Source organism: Coregonus lavaretus (genome assembly GCF_964263955.1).
Source record: "Coregonus lavaretus genome assembly, chromosome: 18".
Lineage (NCBI taxonomy): Eukaryota > Metazoa > Chordata > Actinopteri > Salmoniformes > Salmonidae > Coregonus > Coregonus lavaretus.
In genome coordinates this window covers 34,318,182-34,338,668 of record NC_140005.1, presented here as the reverse complement: position 1 = coordinate 34,338,668, position 20,487 = coordinate 34,318,182, and the positions used below count along the sequence as shown (strand labels likewise).

At 41.2% G+C, this 20,487-nt stretch overlaps 1 protein-coding gene across 1 annotated transcript in view; it reads right to left on the bottom strand.

Annotated features, from left to right (window-relative positions):
* LOC311145639 (A-kinase anchor protein 6-like) overlaps nt 1–20,487 on the bottom strand; it is a gene marked incomplete at its 5' end in the record, with an annotated part of 103,497 nt that overhangs the window by 55,616 nt on the left and 27,394 nt on the right. The window contains 2 exons of the mRNA XM_084181906.1: nt 3,903–4,023; nt 7,847–7,986. Of these exons, the coding sequence (XP_084038032.1) occupies nt 3,903–4,023; nt 7,847–7,986 (261 nt within the window). The remainder of the gene's footprint in view (nt 1–3,902; nt 4,024–7,846; nt 7,987–20,487) is intronic.

The following is a 20,487-nucleotide window of genomic DNA, read 5'->3' as shown; positions in this document are numbered from 1 at the left end:
ACAGAGTCAACAAATTAACTCTCCACTCTCATTATGCCTTCACTATGAATGATTGAAAATTACTAAAGCAGCCAGGCATGTGTGTGTATCTGTGTGCATGTGTGTGTTCAACAGTGCATGTGTGGGTGGTTCACAGACTGAGTGTGCAGCAGCTATCCAGCAGTATCCCGTCCACAGTGTGTGTGTCTGTGTGAATAGTGTTTGTGTCTGACAGTGAGTGACTGGAGAGAGAGAGCCCCATGGAGCTGAATCTCCACATTAAACACCACCTGCTCCTTCTAGACACATAAAACACAGCACTGCATCACACACACACACACAGACACATACACCTTGCCTCTGTAGCTCCACCATGCCTAACCACCCATACACGTGTAGCCAGGCATAATGCAGATTAACACCAACACACACACGCTCCACCTGCTCGACACTCACTGATCTGATCAGTCCTCTATCAAACAGGAATCTAGATATCAACATTCTGATTGTCATTCTCCCTCAGATAAATACTGTGTTCTAGCTATGTTTTCCATTTGTTCTGTGTTCTATATGGAGGATTAGAGATAATGGCTGTAATATTCATACTGAGCAGAGCAGAGCCGGCAACTGTCACATGTCAGGTAAAGAGAGATAAAAAGTCTAATGAGGGAGTGGAGAGGAGATCTGAACTGTAAACACACACAGACAGGCTACAATGGATAATCTCACTACCGCATACTTCAGTATTGTCCCCACAAAAGGTTTGAATGAGAAGTCACATATAATAAATTTAAAAGGAGATTTTATAGAACTAATACAAATCCAACTAATAGTAAAATAGGGGAAGATTTTAATAAGATGTTTTGAAGATCAATGAGAGAGAGGAGATACATTGTCTACAATGTATCCATTTTTTACAGAGAACTTGGCCCATAAAACAAACTCCCTGATTCAAAGTTATTTAATATTCATGAATGCATCACCTTCATGAATATCCATGATCAGATGAATATTTTAGTTAATCTCCTATGGACGAATTAGGTTGCTCTTTCAGCTAATCAATAATTTGGAGGTGATTGTCATTGACGGATAACGTCAACAACGTCCAGACAAAAGGGCCAGAAAATAAAGTTACACTCCACAACTGTAGCTTGATCATCAGTAAAGATTATCACACGGTCTGCAGAGTACATGGCAGCAATCAATGCCCCTGTGAACAAACATTTTCTGATGGATCTAGCCACAAAATAGAGATCAAATGTTTTAAAATACGATGCACAAAGACCAGGGTTACACTCCTGTCTAATATTCAGCAGTGGCTCATTCTAAATGTAGCTATGCCCTATTCTGCTGAGGACAACAAGACAAGCAGCAGTCAAAACCACATAGATATACCTGTGGGGTAAGCTAGTTAGCTTTAATGATTGAGAGGTATTTGGGGAGAAGTGGTTCTTTGATCAGCGCAGGGCACCAAGCCAACACGAGCTCAGCGCTTGATGTCTAGTCTACCACTAAGGGATATTTACATTGGGGTCCAAAATGATTGGATCTCTTGAGAAAGATGAGCAAAAAAGACTGTATCAAATAAATAATACAAATACTGAGCTACTGTATATTGTATGCTCCAAAAAATGTAAAACGTTTATTATTTTATACTAATACAATTGCTCAGAGAAAGAGATTTTGTTTAACAAGTAATAAAAAAAATAAAAAAAAGATGGGGTCAATACTCCCCTTGCGAGGAGTAAGCCTTTTGGAGAGCACATTGGGAGGGATCTTAGACCATTCCTCCATTCAAAATCTTTCCATATTCTTGATATCCTTCGTTTGCGCTTATGGACTGCCTTCTTCAACAGGTTTTCAATGGGTTTCCAGTCCGGAGGATTGTAGTGGCCATTGCAAAATGTTGATTTTGTGGTCAACTATCCATTTCATGTGGATTTTGATGTGCAAAGTGACAGAAAAGAGAATACATTTTTCTTAATGTTTTGCGTGGTAAAAATGACACAGCTCAAATTCTCTAAATTGAAAAATAAAGAAGACAATGATGGGTAGGACATTTAGTGGGAGGAACTATTGTCACTATCTGAGATATTCCAGTTAAATTTCATACAGCACAGTATAATATATATAATTGTGGGCTAGGCACCATTTTCTGAAAGTATAAAGGCTCTTTCATATAATGACAGTATAAAAGAAAAGGAAATTGTGTGATATTTCCTACGTCATCACTTAAGATATGACTAATGGTGAGGTCAATATGCAAGATGAGAGAAGATTAGTTTTGACCTTGACTGTGACCTTCTGCAGTTTAGAAATGAAAATGTGTGCAGAGGGAGGAGGAGAAAGCTGTTGGGGAGCCCTTTCTTGTCATTATGTTGTTTCCAGTTCTGAAGGTGGTTATTAATTTTATTTCTTTATGATTCACAATCTGCTCTTTTGAAATATGCCATATGCTCAAAGCAGTTCAAGGATGACGAGTGTCAGAATCAGTACAGTAATAAAAATTGCCTAAATTAGTTTGATTTACAGCCTGTGCCTCCCAGCAGTCAGCCCTCTCTCACTCACCCATGATAAAACCCCCTAGCCTTGGCAAACAACAGCCTGCCAGCCAGCCAGCCTGCCAGCCAGCCAGCCAGCCAGCAACACAGGACCAACACACACACTTACCTTTTTCAATCAATCCAGTGTTAGCCAGATAAAAAACAGATTGCAGGTGTAGGGAGAAATGTATAACAAACGGGCAGTGTAGTACATATTTATTAGCATTGGAGGAAATTAAGTCAATTTCTGGACCCAAATCAGTTTGTTTTAATCAGGAACAAACATATTGACTTAACACAATATGGCCAGTTTTATCTATCACTAATACAAATTCACTGAGACAAGGTGCTTATAAAGGCTGTGAAAAAATAGGAATCTCTATCTATATCTTGCTATTTTCTATTGCTCTCTCCTATCTCTCTGACTCCCTCGCTCTCTCATCTCTGTCTCCCTCTCTTTCTCCCTCTCTCGCTTCCTCTTTCCCTCTGTGTCCTTCCTTACATGCCTCTGAGGGAAGGAGCATCTGAAGGACAGAAGACAAGTGTGTCTAAGACCTCATATCAGAACACATGGTGCCCTGTGCGTTCCCATACATCCATTTGGCTGCAGTCTGGTCAGTAGCCCTTTCCTGCAGTCAAATGACCTAGTCGCCTCATGGGCAGGAATGTTATTAATATTTTTCCTAATTTCATAACATTATTTTAAAAACCTGCCAAAAATCCGGTGTTTCTATGTCAAACGGTTTTGTCATATTTCAGTTTTCTGTGATGTCTATAAAGTGTAATATTGGCAGGCAAACTCAAAATGTAATACATTTCAACTCTATAGCTGACATGGTACAGGTGTCTTCTGTTTTTAAGGCCATAACCATGTGGGTGAGGTGTATACTTTTGTTTCAAAGTAGATTTGTTTAAGACTACCAAGAAACACTGTGTGACCCTGATTTAGCCCACTGCAGGAAAAGGTTAATGCCTCCCTCTCTTTGGTTTCCGTTCATCGCCAGAGATCTTTTGACTTTTATGAAATTACACCTAATGGAATGTGATAATGGGAACTTTCTGGCAATCAGGATGCCAGGATGTTAGCTACGGTGTGGTGGGTCAGAGGTAGGGAGGTGCATGGAAAGGATTACTAAAGACCCCCTCACACACACACTCCCTCTTCCAGTGCCCGGCCAGTAGGCCAGGCCCTCCTATGGGGCGTAAAGTACCACCATCCATCCATTATCGTAGAGCACCACCATACAGACATAACATCCATCCAGTAACATCCATACAGTAACAGGGTACATCCATTCAGTAACATCCAGTAACAGGCATCCAGTAACTGTCATCCAGTAACAGTCATCCAGTAACAGTCATCCAGTAATAACCACTCACCTTGTAGAGATGCTGCTGCTGCTCCTCTGACATCATCAGCTTGTAGCTGTCCGTCACCACCGAGTCCATGTCCATCAGCCAATCCCAGAGCTCCTGGAAGTCTGACTCAAACTCCTGCAGACTGGAGGACAGGAAGGAGGGAGGAGAGGGAGAAGGAGAGGGGAGAGAAGAGGAGGGGGAAGAAGACAAGGAGGAAGAGCTGGGATTAGAGACGACGCCCCTGTGAAATATCTCACAGAACACACCGACTGACACACCCCTCCTCAGTACCCCTGCCAAATGCCCACCCCCCAATGCCCACCTCCTCATCAGCTTAACCATTAGGTTGAAAAGAGGGATTGAATGGCAGCCGTACTTTACAGAGGGAGTATTTGACAAGTGTGGTAATTACTATGGCCCGTTAGTGGAATGCTGGGTTCAAAAGTGTGCAGAAGGTGTGAACAGGGTTAGACGCATACTGGATCTCTGACCCAGCTGGTGAGTGACACCCATCTCTACAGCACAGAAACATCTTAATTAAACATGACTTCAACTCTCCTTCCTCCCTTCATCCAACCCTCCACCCTCCCTACCTCCGTCATACCCCAATCCCTCCTTCCCCTTCGCCAGCCCCTGACATGAAATAACATCAAATATTTATGAAAGGAACAAGGGCAATTGCTCAAACATACACATTACTGTCAGGGCTTTGGTTAGGTTTTTTAGGCTCGGCGGGTGGCTACATGTTTATAAACATTAGTGGTTCAAATTGTTTTGGAATTCGCCGGGGCTACTCTGGACACTTTGACAGTTGTGTCAGGCTGCCGATGGCGTTCCCGTCCCTTCTCTCGACTTACATTCACAAAGCAATCAACTGAGTTGTCCCTGAAGAAAGAAACAACTATGAATGAGATGACATAAATAACCATCAAACTGGAGGGAAATATCAACCCCCTCTTTATTTCAATTTATAACAGCAACAAAGTTAACACAGGAGCGGGATTGAGTTTGGGCTTAGTACTACATATGTAATTTCAACAAGCATAGCGGAGCTGTATGTATTAGCATTTTCAAGCAGACATTGATGAAACAAAATGACGTTAGGGAAAATATGAATATTTTATTCCTTGTTATACAGAAGTCACTGATCATAACAAAACAGGGGAGACAGAAAATAAGAAAGTGTGTGACAAGTAAAGCTCGAGGAAGTCACCCTAAGGCATTAAAATCTGCAACTCATTATACGGAGGCTGCTATATGCCTTTTGTAAGTTAAACTGATAAATACGTTACAATATTCCTTCCGCAATATTGTTTTATTCTCGCTAATACAAAACTAAATGCTTGTAGAACAAGATCTCTGCGGGCCTCTAACCAAACAAACAAATAAGGGAATAAAATCAAGCCTCACACAGCAGGATCCATTTAGCAGAGCTACATTATAGCCTTTTGAACTGTCAGAATCTTTCTCTATCAGTTGCCTTGGTTGTGTACAAAGCATACTGTACTGTCTGTATGTCTCCTCAACTAAACTAAACCCTATAACCTTCCCTTTTAGCATTACTCTTCCCAGATCATTCCCTGCCTCCCTCCCTCCCATCCCCTCCCTCCCTCCCTCCCTCCCTCCCTCCCTCCCTCCCTCCCTCCCTCCGATGAAAGTAGACATGCGTTAAATGTTACCCTGTTAACCGTAGAGATGCTAGGTCTGAGCTCTGTAGATGGGTGGGTGGGCGCTGCACACTACAGCCCCAGCCTAGCTGACAGGAACGCTAGCGTCTGAAATGGATGCATTTCCCTCCTCTATTCTTTTCAAATCCATTTAACATCAATCTCCCCCACTCAGAGGAGTGCTGGCTGGCTGATATGAGAGCAGCGCTACTGTTCCTAATTCATCACCACCGCCCATCACTGGAGCCGCCATGTCACTCTGAGCAATGGGAAGGAAAGGTTGGACTCCTTATTGACACTCCTCACATCTCATTTAAAGTGACACTTTTATAGAAAGGCCCCTTTAATTGATGGTGTTAATCCCGCCTGCTACTAACGAGGGAACTTAACATCTAACATCCCTGCCTGTTTGATGCCTTTAAACCTGAATTGGCACCCTATTCCCTATATAGCGCTCTGGCCAAAAGTAGTGCACTATATAGGGAATAGCCTCGGTCTCAGTGAATGGCAGCCATTCCGTAATTATCAGCTTCAAGGTTGAGAGGTATGCTAGTGAGCCGACAGGCCTGAAAACACAGCAGTGGTGGCAAGCTAGCCAGCAAGAAGAGAGGAGAGGCAGCCCAGGCTATAGATTTCGACAGCTCCTTCCCGAAGACATGTTTCCATTTAAAGGTAAGGGCCAAAAAGTCAAAACAATGAATCCTTGAGCAGGCAGCCATCATTAAAATTCAAAGGATCATTATGGTTTTCCACCAAATAAATCATTAGAATGAGAGGCTTAAAAGGATTAAAACAAGGCTTGATTCAAAGCCAAGGGAGGGGAGTCAGCTAGGTCTGGACTCCTGAGTTACAGAGGCTGACTCACTCTGTCTGCTGCAGGACTGACTAGGGAGGAGACACTGAAATGTAGCCTACCTAACAGTTGTGGTTGGTGGGTTGAAATATCGGAGGATAGGCTTATTGTAATGGCTGTAATGGGATAAATAGAGCGGTATCTTTTACAGATACCATGTGTTTGATACATTTCCATTCATTCCATTCCAGCCTTCACAATGAGCCCATCCTATATTTCTGCCCACCAGCCTCCTCCACTACCTACCATTGAGGGTACTGTGTTGAATTATCTGTGGTCGAATAAACCATTTAACATTCACTTACGAACATGGGCTTGATCCAATGACACAGTTGCAGTCAAATATATTGGCACCCTTGCAATAGAGCAGAATGTTCTGTTTTCTCTTTTCAAAAGTGGTTGAATGGCTATTTTTACTCTGTAGACGCCTGCAATTTACCACAGGTGAGATAAATAACACACTAAATGAGAATCCCGTGCCTCCAACCAACTTAATTTGAATTTGGAATTATTTTGCCAATTTTTGGACTTTGAAGTAAAAAAATCTCAATTTCAGTTTAGATTATAATTTTCTGGTCCTGTGAAGTTGTAAATCAAACAAATACACATGTGAACACAATGTTTTTTATTTTTTATTTCAACTTATTTGATAAGATAAAGTAAATTGTGCAAAGGGTACCAATATATTTGACCGCAACTGTATATAGAAACATTGTTCTAAAATGTTGTACTGTACAGTTACCATTCAACAATAGCACTGTGCTTGGGAGTCCACTCACTCTTCCACTGCTTATCATTAGCACAACGAACATGACTCTCCCATTCCTAGTCTTTTAAGTGCGTCTTTCCCAGTGAGTGGAACAGAAGCTTGTGTACAGTAGCTAGCGCCTGTCTGCTGATGATAACCACTGGGGGAGAGAGACCATCAAAGTAAGGCGTGAAACAGCCAAGAGAGCCATGACAAAGAGTGGTGCTGTACACGCCAGATTACAATGTTAAGAACGTGACCCCCAAATTATAAAAGTGTGTGTGACATCTCATTCCACTGTGAATAAACAGAATGCTTAAATTGACAGACCAACTTCTCTTGTAGAAAGAGAAAGCCTTCTTCTTCTTTGCAAGAGACCACATTGTCCCGAGCTTTAGTAGTTATAGTGGTAGCTAAAATAAACCCTCAGTGACTAACAGTTATCATTGAGTTGCTTCCATTTCTGTATATTTTTCTCAGTTCAGTAAATCATTTGATGTCAAAATAAAAGACCCTATTTCAAAATAAAAGACCCCATTTCAAGATAAAATACCAATTTTCAAGATAAAATACCAGAATGGGCTGGCTCATACAGTAGGCTACCTAAATTGAAGAGGTCTGATTGTGGGTCTGTATAACATAACCAAGTGGGTCCCCATAAGTATGGTGTCCCTAAGGGTCAATGGTGGCGTCCTACCTGTTGTTCTTGGACATCTGTGTGTACTCCCTCCCAGTCCTCCTGTTGGTGCCAGTGCAGTACTGCTGGCTCTTCAGCTTCAGGCTCAGTTGGTCCAGGGCATCCCTCTGGGCCTCACGGTGGCTCTGCAGCAACTCCACCTGATAACATTTACATTTACATTTAAGTCATTTAGCAGATGCTCTTATCCAGAGCGACTTACAGTTAGTGAGTGCATAAATTTTTTCATACTGGCCCCCCGTGGGAATCAAACCCACAACCCTGGCGTTGCAAACACCATGCTCTACCAACTGAGCTACACGGGGCCACATCAACACAACACATCAAAGACACATTAGGGTCATGTTCATTGGGCAATAAAAATAGGAACATAGACTCAAACAGGGATGGACCACCGTGACTATGCCAATAAGAAACGCTCATTTTTGTTTTCTGTTTCAGAATGTTTGGAAATATTTTTCTACAGTGTGACTTACTGAACAAGACCCAGCACTGGGAAACTAAGGACATTCTGGTAAACAAAGTTCATTCTGTACATTGTCAGATATTATGTTGATATGAGTGTATAATTCTCAACACAACATGAGTTATTAGCTTTATACAAACACCTGTTACTGATATAGCAAGTGTGATTGGTGGTTACTTGAATAAGATGTCCTATGCATTAAAGATGATGGACATACTCAAGAGCCCAACAGATTGGCCACTAGACAAACGCACAGCCCTGTTGTACTGTAGGAATATCAAATCCCACCATACGGCAACATTACCAAAGTGCTTCTGTTAAGATCAGTGATTCTGAGCGTCAGACAATCAGAAAGCTGTGCAGGCCTTGCAGTGGATCTGTAATTGCATACAAAATATATGGAGATGAAGCCAATGCTGTGCCAATGAACAACTCCCCGCCCCCACCCAGCTTGGTTTTTCCTCATTCCTCCTTAACACTGTATAAACTGTCTTTGTTTGCGTGCTGTCAAAACCGTTTTGTCTATTTTGCAGATGCCTCTACAAAGGTCAAGCAATTCCATGAATGCAAACTGCTCCTCAATCAAAAGCACACTCGATAATAAACAAGTAAATCAACAGATAGATGCATTTGGTTTCTCGTTCCCATTTATTTGTGTGTGTGTGTTATGAAACCCGCTCTGTTCATTTGGGAAAAATGAAATGAACCTAACTAGGAGCTCCAAGAAAATTAGTGAGCGCAACTGTGGCGGCAAGATCTCCTTCTCCTTCCCCCTCGAAGGAATTTGCTTTCATTTGCCTTCATTTCTGATTCACTCAGCCCGCTCACGGACAACGTGTCAGGATCCTAATTACCCAATCCCATTGGAGCTGCTTACACACACAATAATGACTAATGCAGACTACATACAAAAGCAATTTAGCACCAGCCACCTTGAATTGGAGGACAGGACAGATAGTGCATGCGGCCGGGGCCCAGAAGAGAGTATCATCCGTGGAATGTATGAGGATTCTCCATGATTTGGTTGGCTTCCCAGTTTGAAGGCTCTTGAAGGATTTTTGTTTTGTCCTTCTCAAACTAGCCACAATTACACTGAGTATAGAAAACATTAAGAACAAGCTATTTCCATGACATAGACTGACCAGGTGAATCCAGGTGAAACCTATGATCCCTTATTGATGTCACTTGTTAAATCCACTTAAATCAGTGTAGATGAAGGGGAGGAGACAGGTTAAGGAAGGATTTTTAAGCCTTGAGATACTTGAGACATGGATTGTGTATGTGTGCCATTCAGAGGGTGAATGGGCAAGACAAAATATTTACAGTGCATTTGTAAAGTATTCAGACCCTTTCCCCTTTTTCACATTTTGTTACATTACAGCCTTATTCTAAAATGGATTAAATAAATGTTTTTCCACATTAATCTACACACAATACCCCGTAATGACAAAGCTATGAGACTCGAAATTGAGCTCAGGTGTATCCTTTTTCCATTGATCATCCTTGAGATGTTTCTACAACTTGATTGGAGTCCACCTGTGGTAAATTCAATTGATTGGACCTGATTTGGAAAGGCACACACTTGTCTATATAAGGTCCCACAGTTGACAGTGCATGTCAGAGCAAAAACCATGAGGTCGAAGGAATTGTCCGTAGAGCTCTGAGACAGGGTTCTGTCGAGGCACAGATCTGGGGAAGGGTACCAAAACAATTCTGCCACCATCCCTACGGTGAAGCATGGTGGTGGCAGCATCATGCTGTGGGGATGTTTTTCAGCGGCAGGGACTGGGAGACTAGTCAGGATCGAGGGAAAGATGAACGGAGCAAAGTACAGAGAGATCCTTGATGAAAACCTGCTCCAGAGTGCTCAGGACCTCAGACTGTGGCAAAGGTTCACCTTCCAACAGGACAACGACCCTAAGCACACAGCTAAAACAACGCAGGAGTGGCTTCGGGACAAGTCTCTGAATGTCCTTGAGTGGCCCAGCCAGAGCCCGGACTTGAAACCGATCGAACATCTCTGGAGAGACCTGAAAATAGCTATGCAGCGACGCTCCTCATCCAACCTGACAGAGCTTGAGAAGATCTGCAGAAAAGAATGGGAGAAACTCCCCAAATACAGGTGTGCCAAGATTGTAGCGTCATACCCAAGAACACTCGTGGCTGTAATCGCTGCCAAAGGCGCTTCAACAAAGTACTGAGTAAAGGGTCTGAATACTTATTTAAATGTGTTTTTGCTTTGTCATTATGGGTTATTGTGTGTAGATTGATGATGGAAAAAAACAATTTAATCAATTTTAGAATAAGGCTGTAACGTAACAAAATGTGGAAAAATTCAAGGGGTCTGAATACTTTCTGAATGCTCTGTAAGTGCATTTGAACGGGGTATGGTAGTAGGTTCCAGGCGCACCGGTTTGTGTCAAGAACTGCGACGCTGCTTGGTTTTTCACGCTCAACAGTTTCCTGTGTGTATCAAGAATGGTCCACCACCCAAAGGACATCCAGCCAACTTGACACAACGGTGGGAAGCATTGGAGTCAGTATGGGTCAGCATTCCTGTGGAACGCTTTCGAGTCCATGTCCCGACAAATTGAGTCTGTTCTGAGGGCAAAGGGGGGGGGGGCAACTCAATATTAGGAAGGTGTCAAAAGAAGTGCTGTAATTTCTAAACGGTTCACCCGATATGGATGAAAATACCCTCAAATTAAAGCTGACAGTCTGCACTGTATAATTTCAAATCCAAAGTGCTGGAGTACAGAGCCAAAACAAACCAAATATGTCACTGTCCCAATACTTTTGGAGCTCACTCAAACAAATTGGAAAAGTATATTATTTTATACTAATAATTGCTCAGAGAAAGAGATTTTGCTTAACAAGTAATCTTTTTTTTTCAAAAAGATAAGGGTCAAAATGATTGGCACCCCGGTTTTCAACACCTTTCAATACCTCACCTTCCGAGGATAATGGCACTGAGACTTTATCCTTGCAAGGACTTGAACCCCATTGAAAACCTGTGGTTTGAATTGAAGAGGCAGTCCATAAGCGCAGATGAAGGATATGAAGGATCTGGAAAGATTCTGTATGGAGGAATGGTCTGAGATTCCTCCCAATGTGTTCTCCAATCACATAAAACATTTTGGAAGAAGGCTCAGTGCCGTTATCCTCGCAAGGTGAGGTATTGAAAGGTATCGTTTTGAGAATTTGTTTTATTACTTCTTGAACAAAATCTATTTCTCTGAGAAATTTTATTTGTATATAATTATATATATATATTTTTTAGCATACAATTTATCTCAGTAGCTCTATTATTTATTTTATACAGTCTTTTTTGCTCTTTATCAAGGGTGCCAATAATTTTGGACCTGACAGTATGCCATAGTGATTATCTGTACCATAAGCCTATTCCATAATGATTACCTCTACCAGATCTGCCTGAACATTATTTCCTTAGTAACCCAGGAATCAATGCTCCACAAAACACAGAACACATTAATCATATGAGCAACAATTCCTTTCAGTCTTAAAATGGAGAGGGATGCTCTGTGTTGATATTTCTAACAGTTATGCTAAAAAAAGACAACTCACCATTTAGATAGAGAAAGCAAACATCAACACCACACATCAACAGTTATTTCCATCAACCTTCTAATATGACTTATTTTCTGGAAAATAACATCTCTGAGCAGTGATTTTCCAGGAAAAATCTCTATAGAGAATAACCCTGTGAACTGCGGACGGCATGTTTGGTTTTGATTTTCTTGCAATCCCTTCCAGCCTGTTTAAACTTCTGCTTATTCAGATATGCAGACAGGGGGATTCGGAGTGCTGCATCCTGTATTCTTATTTCAAACAGAATCATTCAAACCTGCGCTGCTCGCACACTCGCTCACTCAAAACACTCCTCTCCTGCCTTTAAACTGCTAATGTGCAAAGGAATCAATATAAATTTGGATCATTTGATGAATACTTACGTCTGTCTCGGGAGACAGAGGGCAGACTCAGATATGAGGATCTGCTGAATCAAGTCATTTTAGGTGTTTTTTGTTTACACGCCAGGGCCAATTTACTATACTGGGCCTCAGAACTACTTTCTAGAGCTAGATATCTCCAGGGGCAACCCCTGCTGCTTCGACTGTCAATCAACCATCCATCCAAGCAGTCAGAGTTCTATCATCATCATCACCTGTTTCCTCTGCCTTCAGATACTGATACCTTCACCTACTGTTTCAATTATCAGCTCTGCTATAGGCTCTCATTGATCAGACCAGGCAGGAGATGATAATGATGATGTCATCAATAATGGATATGTGGTGATGTATACAACCGTAGCTCCCACCACTCACATACTCCCTTTGAAAATATCAATATGGCTGTAATGCAGTATGATTAGGGTGAACCAGTGATACATATTGTCTACAGGGGGATTAAGACTTGTCTGTGTATTTTCACATAGCTTATAGCTCAAAGATGGATAGATAGATACATCCTTGCTTGTGGTTATGAAATTTTTCCTGAACTTTAATATCGAATCGAGTTGACCTTCCCATACAATTGGCATGAATAAAACTAACGAAGAAAGATGCAACACAACAGAATATCTGATGGATTCAACATTTACCCCATTGAATATTTAAAGCCCAAGACCAGGTGTGACAGTCACAGTAACAATGACTTTGTTAATTTGATTTTTTATTGTGCTCCTATGTAGCTCAGTTGGTAGAGCATGGCGCTTACAATTCCAGAAAGTGGGTTCGATTCCTGGGACCACCCGTACGTAAAATGTATGCACGCGTGACTAAGTTGCTTTGGATAAAAGCATCTGCTAAATTGCATACATTATTATATTATTGAGATAGAAGACATTGAAGTACATAGGCGAAATTCATACACTTAATGTACTCCTTATGGAAAAGATATCCTGAGTGGATACACATAGGATGAATAAATTATACTAATACCTGCAAAAAAAAGATAGAAAGGTAAAATAGAGTCAAAATGAGATATCCCTCAAAGATCAATAAAATAAATATAAATGCCATCTGCAAATACACAGAGCAAGAGAAGCTATGAGTTAAACGTTCTGTGATATTGAAGGCAGAGATAAACTTGAGGGAAGAATCACAGACTGACAAGAATGCCCATGGGCTGTTTGGAGGACCAGATGTTTCGAATAAAAACAAAACAGCAAATTCATTTGAATCAAAATAATCAAAACAGAATCGTGCAACAACGGCTTTTCCCTTTGTCTTTCTTCTGAGACCAAAAAAAAAAAAACTACAAGAGATTGAAAGAAAAAATGAATTTTGTGGCTGCAATGCAAACAGGATACTGGTCTCATTTGAACCAGCTGGGGAACAATACAAAATTAACGAGGAGAGATACAGTATGTGCCTCTGGTGAACACTAGTCGGTATGCGAACGGTAGAGCCGGGGTCTGAGGACGCCTTTTAAACTGTATATTTAGGCAATATGACATAACGCTGGGTTGGTTTATTTCTTTATCTTCCTCTCTGAATGCAAGAGGCATCGCGGCGAGATTGAAAACTGTGGGAAGTCACCGCCAACCACCCCGCCCCCCCGCAACTTGTGTTCAAACACCCACAACATACATTGGTTTGTTTGAAATGTCTCCCGTCAGGGCCGTCCTGATGTGTTGTGCTGTGCTGAGACTGTATCAGAAAGGAGCGGACGGATGGATGGAAGGATGGAAGAAGCATGCTCTGAAAATAAATTCAGATGGGAGCTGTGGGGTTGGAACTCAGGAGTTGTATATGGCTGAGGATTCCATTAAAGTATCTCATAAATGTACACATACAACAGTGATGCTTCACCTTCAAAACAACCAACAACCCTTATGGGAATAGGCCACCATTTTCAAATCCTGATCATCAATAGTGGAGTGATGTGGAATTCCATGCACTGTATCCACCGTGTTTTCTGCCAAAGAAAATGACAAGAAAAACATTTTCTTTATCATTCTCTTTTGTACAAATTTCCATTTGAAACATGCTGTAGAGGATTATTTTCAAGAGTGTGGCTCTCTGAGGAGCCATTGGAAAACATGAAACTCATTTGAAAACTATTACATTCAAATCACTAGCCATAATGTCTGGATTTAATATGTAGTATGGTCTCCTGGCATGAATCATGAGACTGCCAAAAATAACTGTTATTATAATAGTGTGGTCTGACATGGGCACCTTTCATTAATTCATTCTCACGTACATTATATGTGATTCTCACTGCTATATAGTAGCAGTATACTGTACTATGATTGCTATGATTGATTCTCCATGTTTCTTTGGGATGAGGGTCCCCTTCTTGTTTAGTACAATGATTTAACAGAAAGACTTTGCATTGACTTGTGTCATCATATCATCATGATGAGCACACTTGAACAACATGAGAGGGGTGAAATATCTGCATAAATAAAGCAAAGGCACAGAGTTGGCCTGGCTGACTTCTTCAGCATCTCCACCAAAATGACTTTGACCTTGACGGTAAAGTCCCAGTGATGAACACCCATGGGTTACACTACCTACATATGCTCCTGCACCTTTAAGAAATATCTTAGGGGAGTTTGAAAGGTTTAGCTCCTGCAACATTTATCAGGGCGTGAAATTAGCAATTGCTAGGAGCTAAATTGCTGCTTCTTATTTAATGTTGTTGCTGAAAGGTGACATTTAATCGCTGATCCCCGGCTTCCAAGACGTCTAAACAGCAACAGAGAGAGACAGACAGACACATCAGTGTGAAGAGGAGAGGAGAGGACCAGCACAACTCACCCACACAATGTCCCCCACTATAGATTAGTGAGGTGGGGGTTCTATTGATTTTGTGATCATCATTTTCCTATCTAATACACAGTCGGACTACTCACCGTCTATCTAATATGGTTCATGTCTGGACCACAAGACTATGTAGTATCTCAACAAGCATGTGAGCGAATACATATACAGAAGTCATCACACAGTCAAGAAAAGTGGGTTTATTTTAGGCATATCTTAAATGCAGTATTAACATGAGACAATGAAAACAGTGTATGTCTGTAAGAAATACCATTAACGATTGAGTGACAACCAGTAACAACACGTGTATTTAGTGTATTAGACAGCACTCAAATATGTGTTTGTCCCTAGCGCTCATATACATAAATATTTTTTCCTATCTTTGAAAACGACAGAAATCAGAAATCCTTCACAGGCTCAGTACACTTCCCTAGTAGCCCCTCTGAGATCAATTCCACGCCGCTTTTCAACATAGAGAGGAGAGTCGGCACAGCGGCATCCGGCAAACAGCTCAGATGAAGATATTTCTAAAACGGAGCCAAGCGCTTCAGGCAGGTGTTACACTGAGAATGCATTAATATAGGTAATTAACATTAGCCACCATTTTAATTAACATGCAAACTAATTAGGAAATAATTAAGTAACATAACAAATCTGATCTTAATTCTAAATCGGAGAAAAGCTGGTATCAGAGCTAGCTGTTCGACAACATGCCTTCCTTTGAGTTCGGGGTGCAAAAATGAATGTTTTTGGGGTGTTGTTGGATGAAAGGAGTGCAAGTTTTCAAAGCGAATTGTAGAGGAAGATAAATAAGTCAACAGAGATGTCAGAGTTGGCGTAATGTTCACGTTTGCCTCTCCCTGAGACACAGTGGTGAGCAGATTTCAGTATAACATCAGTGCCAACGCATGGAGAGAGATAGAACAAGCATGGTGCGACCAATTGGTAGTAGCCTGGGCAGGTTCTGTAACAAAACCCTACCTGAATCACAGCTGTCTATCTGCCTGCATTTCTGTCTGTCTGCCTGCCTGTCTGGCGGTGCCTGACTCATATCTTAGCAGCAAGTCAGGCATTACAATGTACCGTCATACTACAGCGACGTCTAGAAAACACCTACATTTCATAGCACCTGACTAGATTCCAATCAAGAGCTGTATAATACTACACATAAAATCTATCTGATCAATCTAAAGATGATCCTACTTCATTAGTTATTTGATGAAACAGTGCTAATATTTCGTGGCTCCTTCCACAAACAGCACACCTCTTAGCCATTGACAACATAGAGGAGAAAGCAAAAGGCGGAAACACTCCGTGGAGCAACTGCTTTTAAATGCTCTTCTTGGCAATCACAGGAAAGAAATGGATTCCTGCAATAAGACAAAGAAAGCAATTGTAAAGATTGATGCATAAAGCTGGAACGTAATGCACAGGGCCAAGTTTACTATTTCGGTAACAGTAGCACAAAACTCCAGAACGATTCACAATGACAAATGCCCAGGACCATTATATGCACATTCCAGGTAAGTGCTTGGGGCCAAGTTAGATTCAATTTCTCTGCTCCATTGTATCTCTATTCATTATTTGTTGTATTTGTTCCAGATGGGAGACGTTGGTGCTGGGTTGTAGCTGCGGTGCTATAGTAGTGGTTGTAGTGAGGTAGTATTGTTCATTCCTTTAGCTCAGGACATCCTTGTTGCCTTATATGAAATCTCTACCAGATTCCAGTCGATGTGCAATATTACATACAGTCCAAACCTATGATGATTAATAAAAATCTCTACCAGGGAACCCTATTCCCCATGGGCTAAAACCACCTTCTCAGAGACAGCTCTAGAATTAATGGTATATTTATTTATGTTGGATTTCCTATTCAGCTAGTAGGTTAGCTTTGGTTAAATATCGCACGTCTAACCCTGTTGAAAGCTTTTCATTATAAGGATAATCAAGTTCAACAATCTCTCTCTCTCTCTTTCTCTCTCTCTCTCTCTCTCCATTCTAAGAAGTCAAAGGTAAAATATACCAGCTAGAAACTAATATTTATTGTACCACCACTGGTATTCCCAGACTGTAATCTCATAATAACAGAGTTTAAACCATTGGATCTGATAACCTTGATTTTCATAAGACGCCTTATCAACAGCATATGTGCATGTGTGTGTGCACTGTGCATGTGCATGCATGAGTTCCTGCATACTTGTGTGTGTGTGTGTGTGTGTGTGTGTGTGTGTACCTGTATCTGAACTCTGAGGGGGGAGATGAGCTATAGCTAGATCCTTGTTTAATCCTCCTCCTCAGCAGAGCACCGGGCCAGCCAAGCCAGAGCCAACAGGACGTTCAGGGGTTAACCTGCCAGGAGAATCTCAACCTGCCAATTGACAGCCGGTAAACGGCCCTGACACTGTGCTGCTGTGTTCATTCCAACCAGTAAGCCACCTTCAAAGTTGCTGTCAGGTAAATGACCTTGTATTTCATTAACTGATAATTAAATGGATTTATTCCACTAACGGTTTTAATTAAAATGGTAGAAATATTGATTACCTCTATCATCTCTACTCTCCCCAGATGAAAAAAAGGTTTTAGAACTGTTTATTTAGAGAGGGGGTAAAGAATTAAATTAGATTGAATCTCTAAGAGACTCTAAATAAGGCTTCTTACTTTTCTGCTGCCACATGCAGAACAGAAACCTGTTTAATTTTTGGGATGTTTGATTAATTATTTTGCGATCCATTTCTGCTTACCTTGATATTTAATTAAAATATCATTTTAAAACATAATTAAGTCGGCCAGTTTAATCCGTGGGGCAGGAGAGTAGCGGAGTTCTATCAAAATTGAAAGCTGCCAATGCAATGGTTGAATGTTCAGTGTTGCTGCTATCTTTATGTTGTTCGAAAGGTACAGTTACCATAGTCAGGATGGGGAAATGGAATGACCTCCATCCAGCTGGTGTTGGGCAGTGGCTCGGAACCGTGCTATTCTTCTAATGCATATTGTCTGTTGTGCCAAAGCAGAGTGTCATCAGACCTGTGTGATGCTGCAGATACCGTAGCAGCGTGGGGCCAGACGCAGGCCTACTGATGGACAAACTAATTATGCATGAAATCAAATATGATTTAGAAGTGAATTCATATGAGAAACCCCGATAGATAGTGCATATGGACCGTCTCAGCAGGCTCTGCTCTGCTCTGGCCAGAATTGTGGATAAGAATGGTTGACAAGAATATAAAGACAGAGTGTGTGTGTGTGTGTGTGTGTGTGTGTGTGTGTGTGTGTGTGTGTGTGTGTGTGTGTGTGTGTGTGTGTATCCGTGCACAGAGTAGTTGGGGGGTAGTTTAGAAATAGACAAATGAAGTTTGGGTGGGAAGTATTTGTTATTTAATGTGATGTGGGGTAATTATCTTTAAAGATGGTCGAAGTAGATCATTGAAAATGGACTGACAATAGAAAAATCTAATTAGCCAACCAATTGAATCCCCTCACAGATCCATCATCCTGCAGTCTCTCCAAAACAAGAGAATTAGATCAGTCATATTCATTTATTTACATCATGGGTGGTAGGAAAGAAAACTTAACACTGGAGGAAATTAGAGGTAATTACGGGACATTTTGTATAATTCAGAGCCATTAAGTGTAATTTGACAGCGACTGTGTCAGAAACAAAGACTGGAGAGCTACTACTGCCTGTTTTGGAGAGAATCACACATTCCTCTCTTTGCTGTTGTTTGGGAAAGCAACGCATCACATAAATAGGGCTTTAAGATTCAGAACAACGCCTGGGCAGAATAAACACATGTAGCACGCTCTTACCACCAGAGAGATAACATTTAAACTGAGAGAGAAATGAGGGAGGACCAACCAAACACCATAGAACCAACACACAAAGCCAACATTGACACAAATAGAACAACACAACAGAAGTGGTCATTTTTTTCAATAGAGACAATCATACATAATGCATGTCCCAAATATATGTTGGGCTTTTTAATCAACGCAAATACTCACTATAAGTAATAGATCTCAATCACCATATTGACCAATGAGCATATGTAATGAATTGGACTGTCCTTAGTTCACTCACTCTAGTCCAGGTGTACTACTAGCAAGATTGGCCCCTTTCTAAAACTAAGGAATCTATCATTGCACCTGCCTGGAGTGCCAGCTGGGCGGGGTTTGCACTTTTGGTACTATTCCATTGGTTCCATTGTGTCAGGCAAGCTCAATCAAGTGCAGCTAAAGTATCTGAAAAAAACCACTACAATTTGAACCCAGGTCTGGATTTAAGAAGCACAGTCAACGGAGATGAAGTAGCAATGGTCCAAACCTCTTAGAACAGAGCACTAAGCAGTCCTCCTGATTCTCCACAGCCACTAGACGTAGGAATCAAACACTCCTCCTCTCCTAACATAGAGCCTATTTATTCTGCTTCTCCTTCCAGTCATCTCTTCTATTTTTTTTACTAACAGTTGTGTTCAAGGACACCGTTCTACTTATTTCCAATATCAAAGCTGGAACATAAATCAAAAATAATCCGGGAGACAAGCCATTCTGTTTGTAGAATAATTCTTAACATTTCAGCTGTGTTGACAATGCCAATAATGCTTTTCCACCAACCGAGGAGGAGACGGAGGAAACAGAGGGAACTCGGCCGAATCGTTTAAATAACATTTGAACCAGGAGGTATTTGGAAACTTTCCACAGGAGTAAACTAGAAAACGGCTAAATGTTTTGCTAGCTCTCATACAGAGTTTGTAGAAAGTGATTTTCCATTGTAATACCATAGTAACATATACAATATGATATCATAGTAATATGGTATCATTTTACTTCAGGATGCTTGTCACAGGTGGATTTTGTAATGGGGATTTACACACACACACACACACACACAGTGTGTTGCCTGCTTGTTCCCTGCTGGTGTCTACATTAAAACGATTCAAGCACAAACAAAGAGGCGTCTAATCACCATGGCCAGGTTTGTGACAATAATAACATTTTACTACTCAGAGCATCTGTCAAAGCTCGCTATAAAACCAAAGGAGAAATCATTATGGATCATCAAAGAGCTAAAACGCAGTGGTAGACTATTCCTTTCCCTGTCTATCTACTGTATTGTAAAGTACATATAGAATACATGAATTCCAAATCCAGAAGATAGGACACATTGGGTGTCTTTTCTCTTTCCTCTGAGGAATAGAACGTTACTTCATGACTGAGTCCTTTTCCCTTTTTCCTTTGCCCCATCTGTGTGCCTTGCTTTTCATGCATGGCAGCTATCTTACCTTCAGCGCTTTGGCCAGATTTCAGGGAGGACAGAACCAGAGGACAGACATTAGAATTTTATATCACTTCAAGGAGGAGGTAGGGAGAAGTAGGGAGGGAGAGGGAGA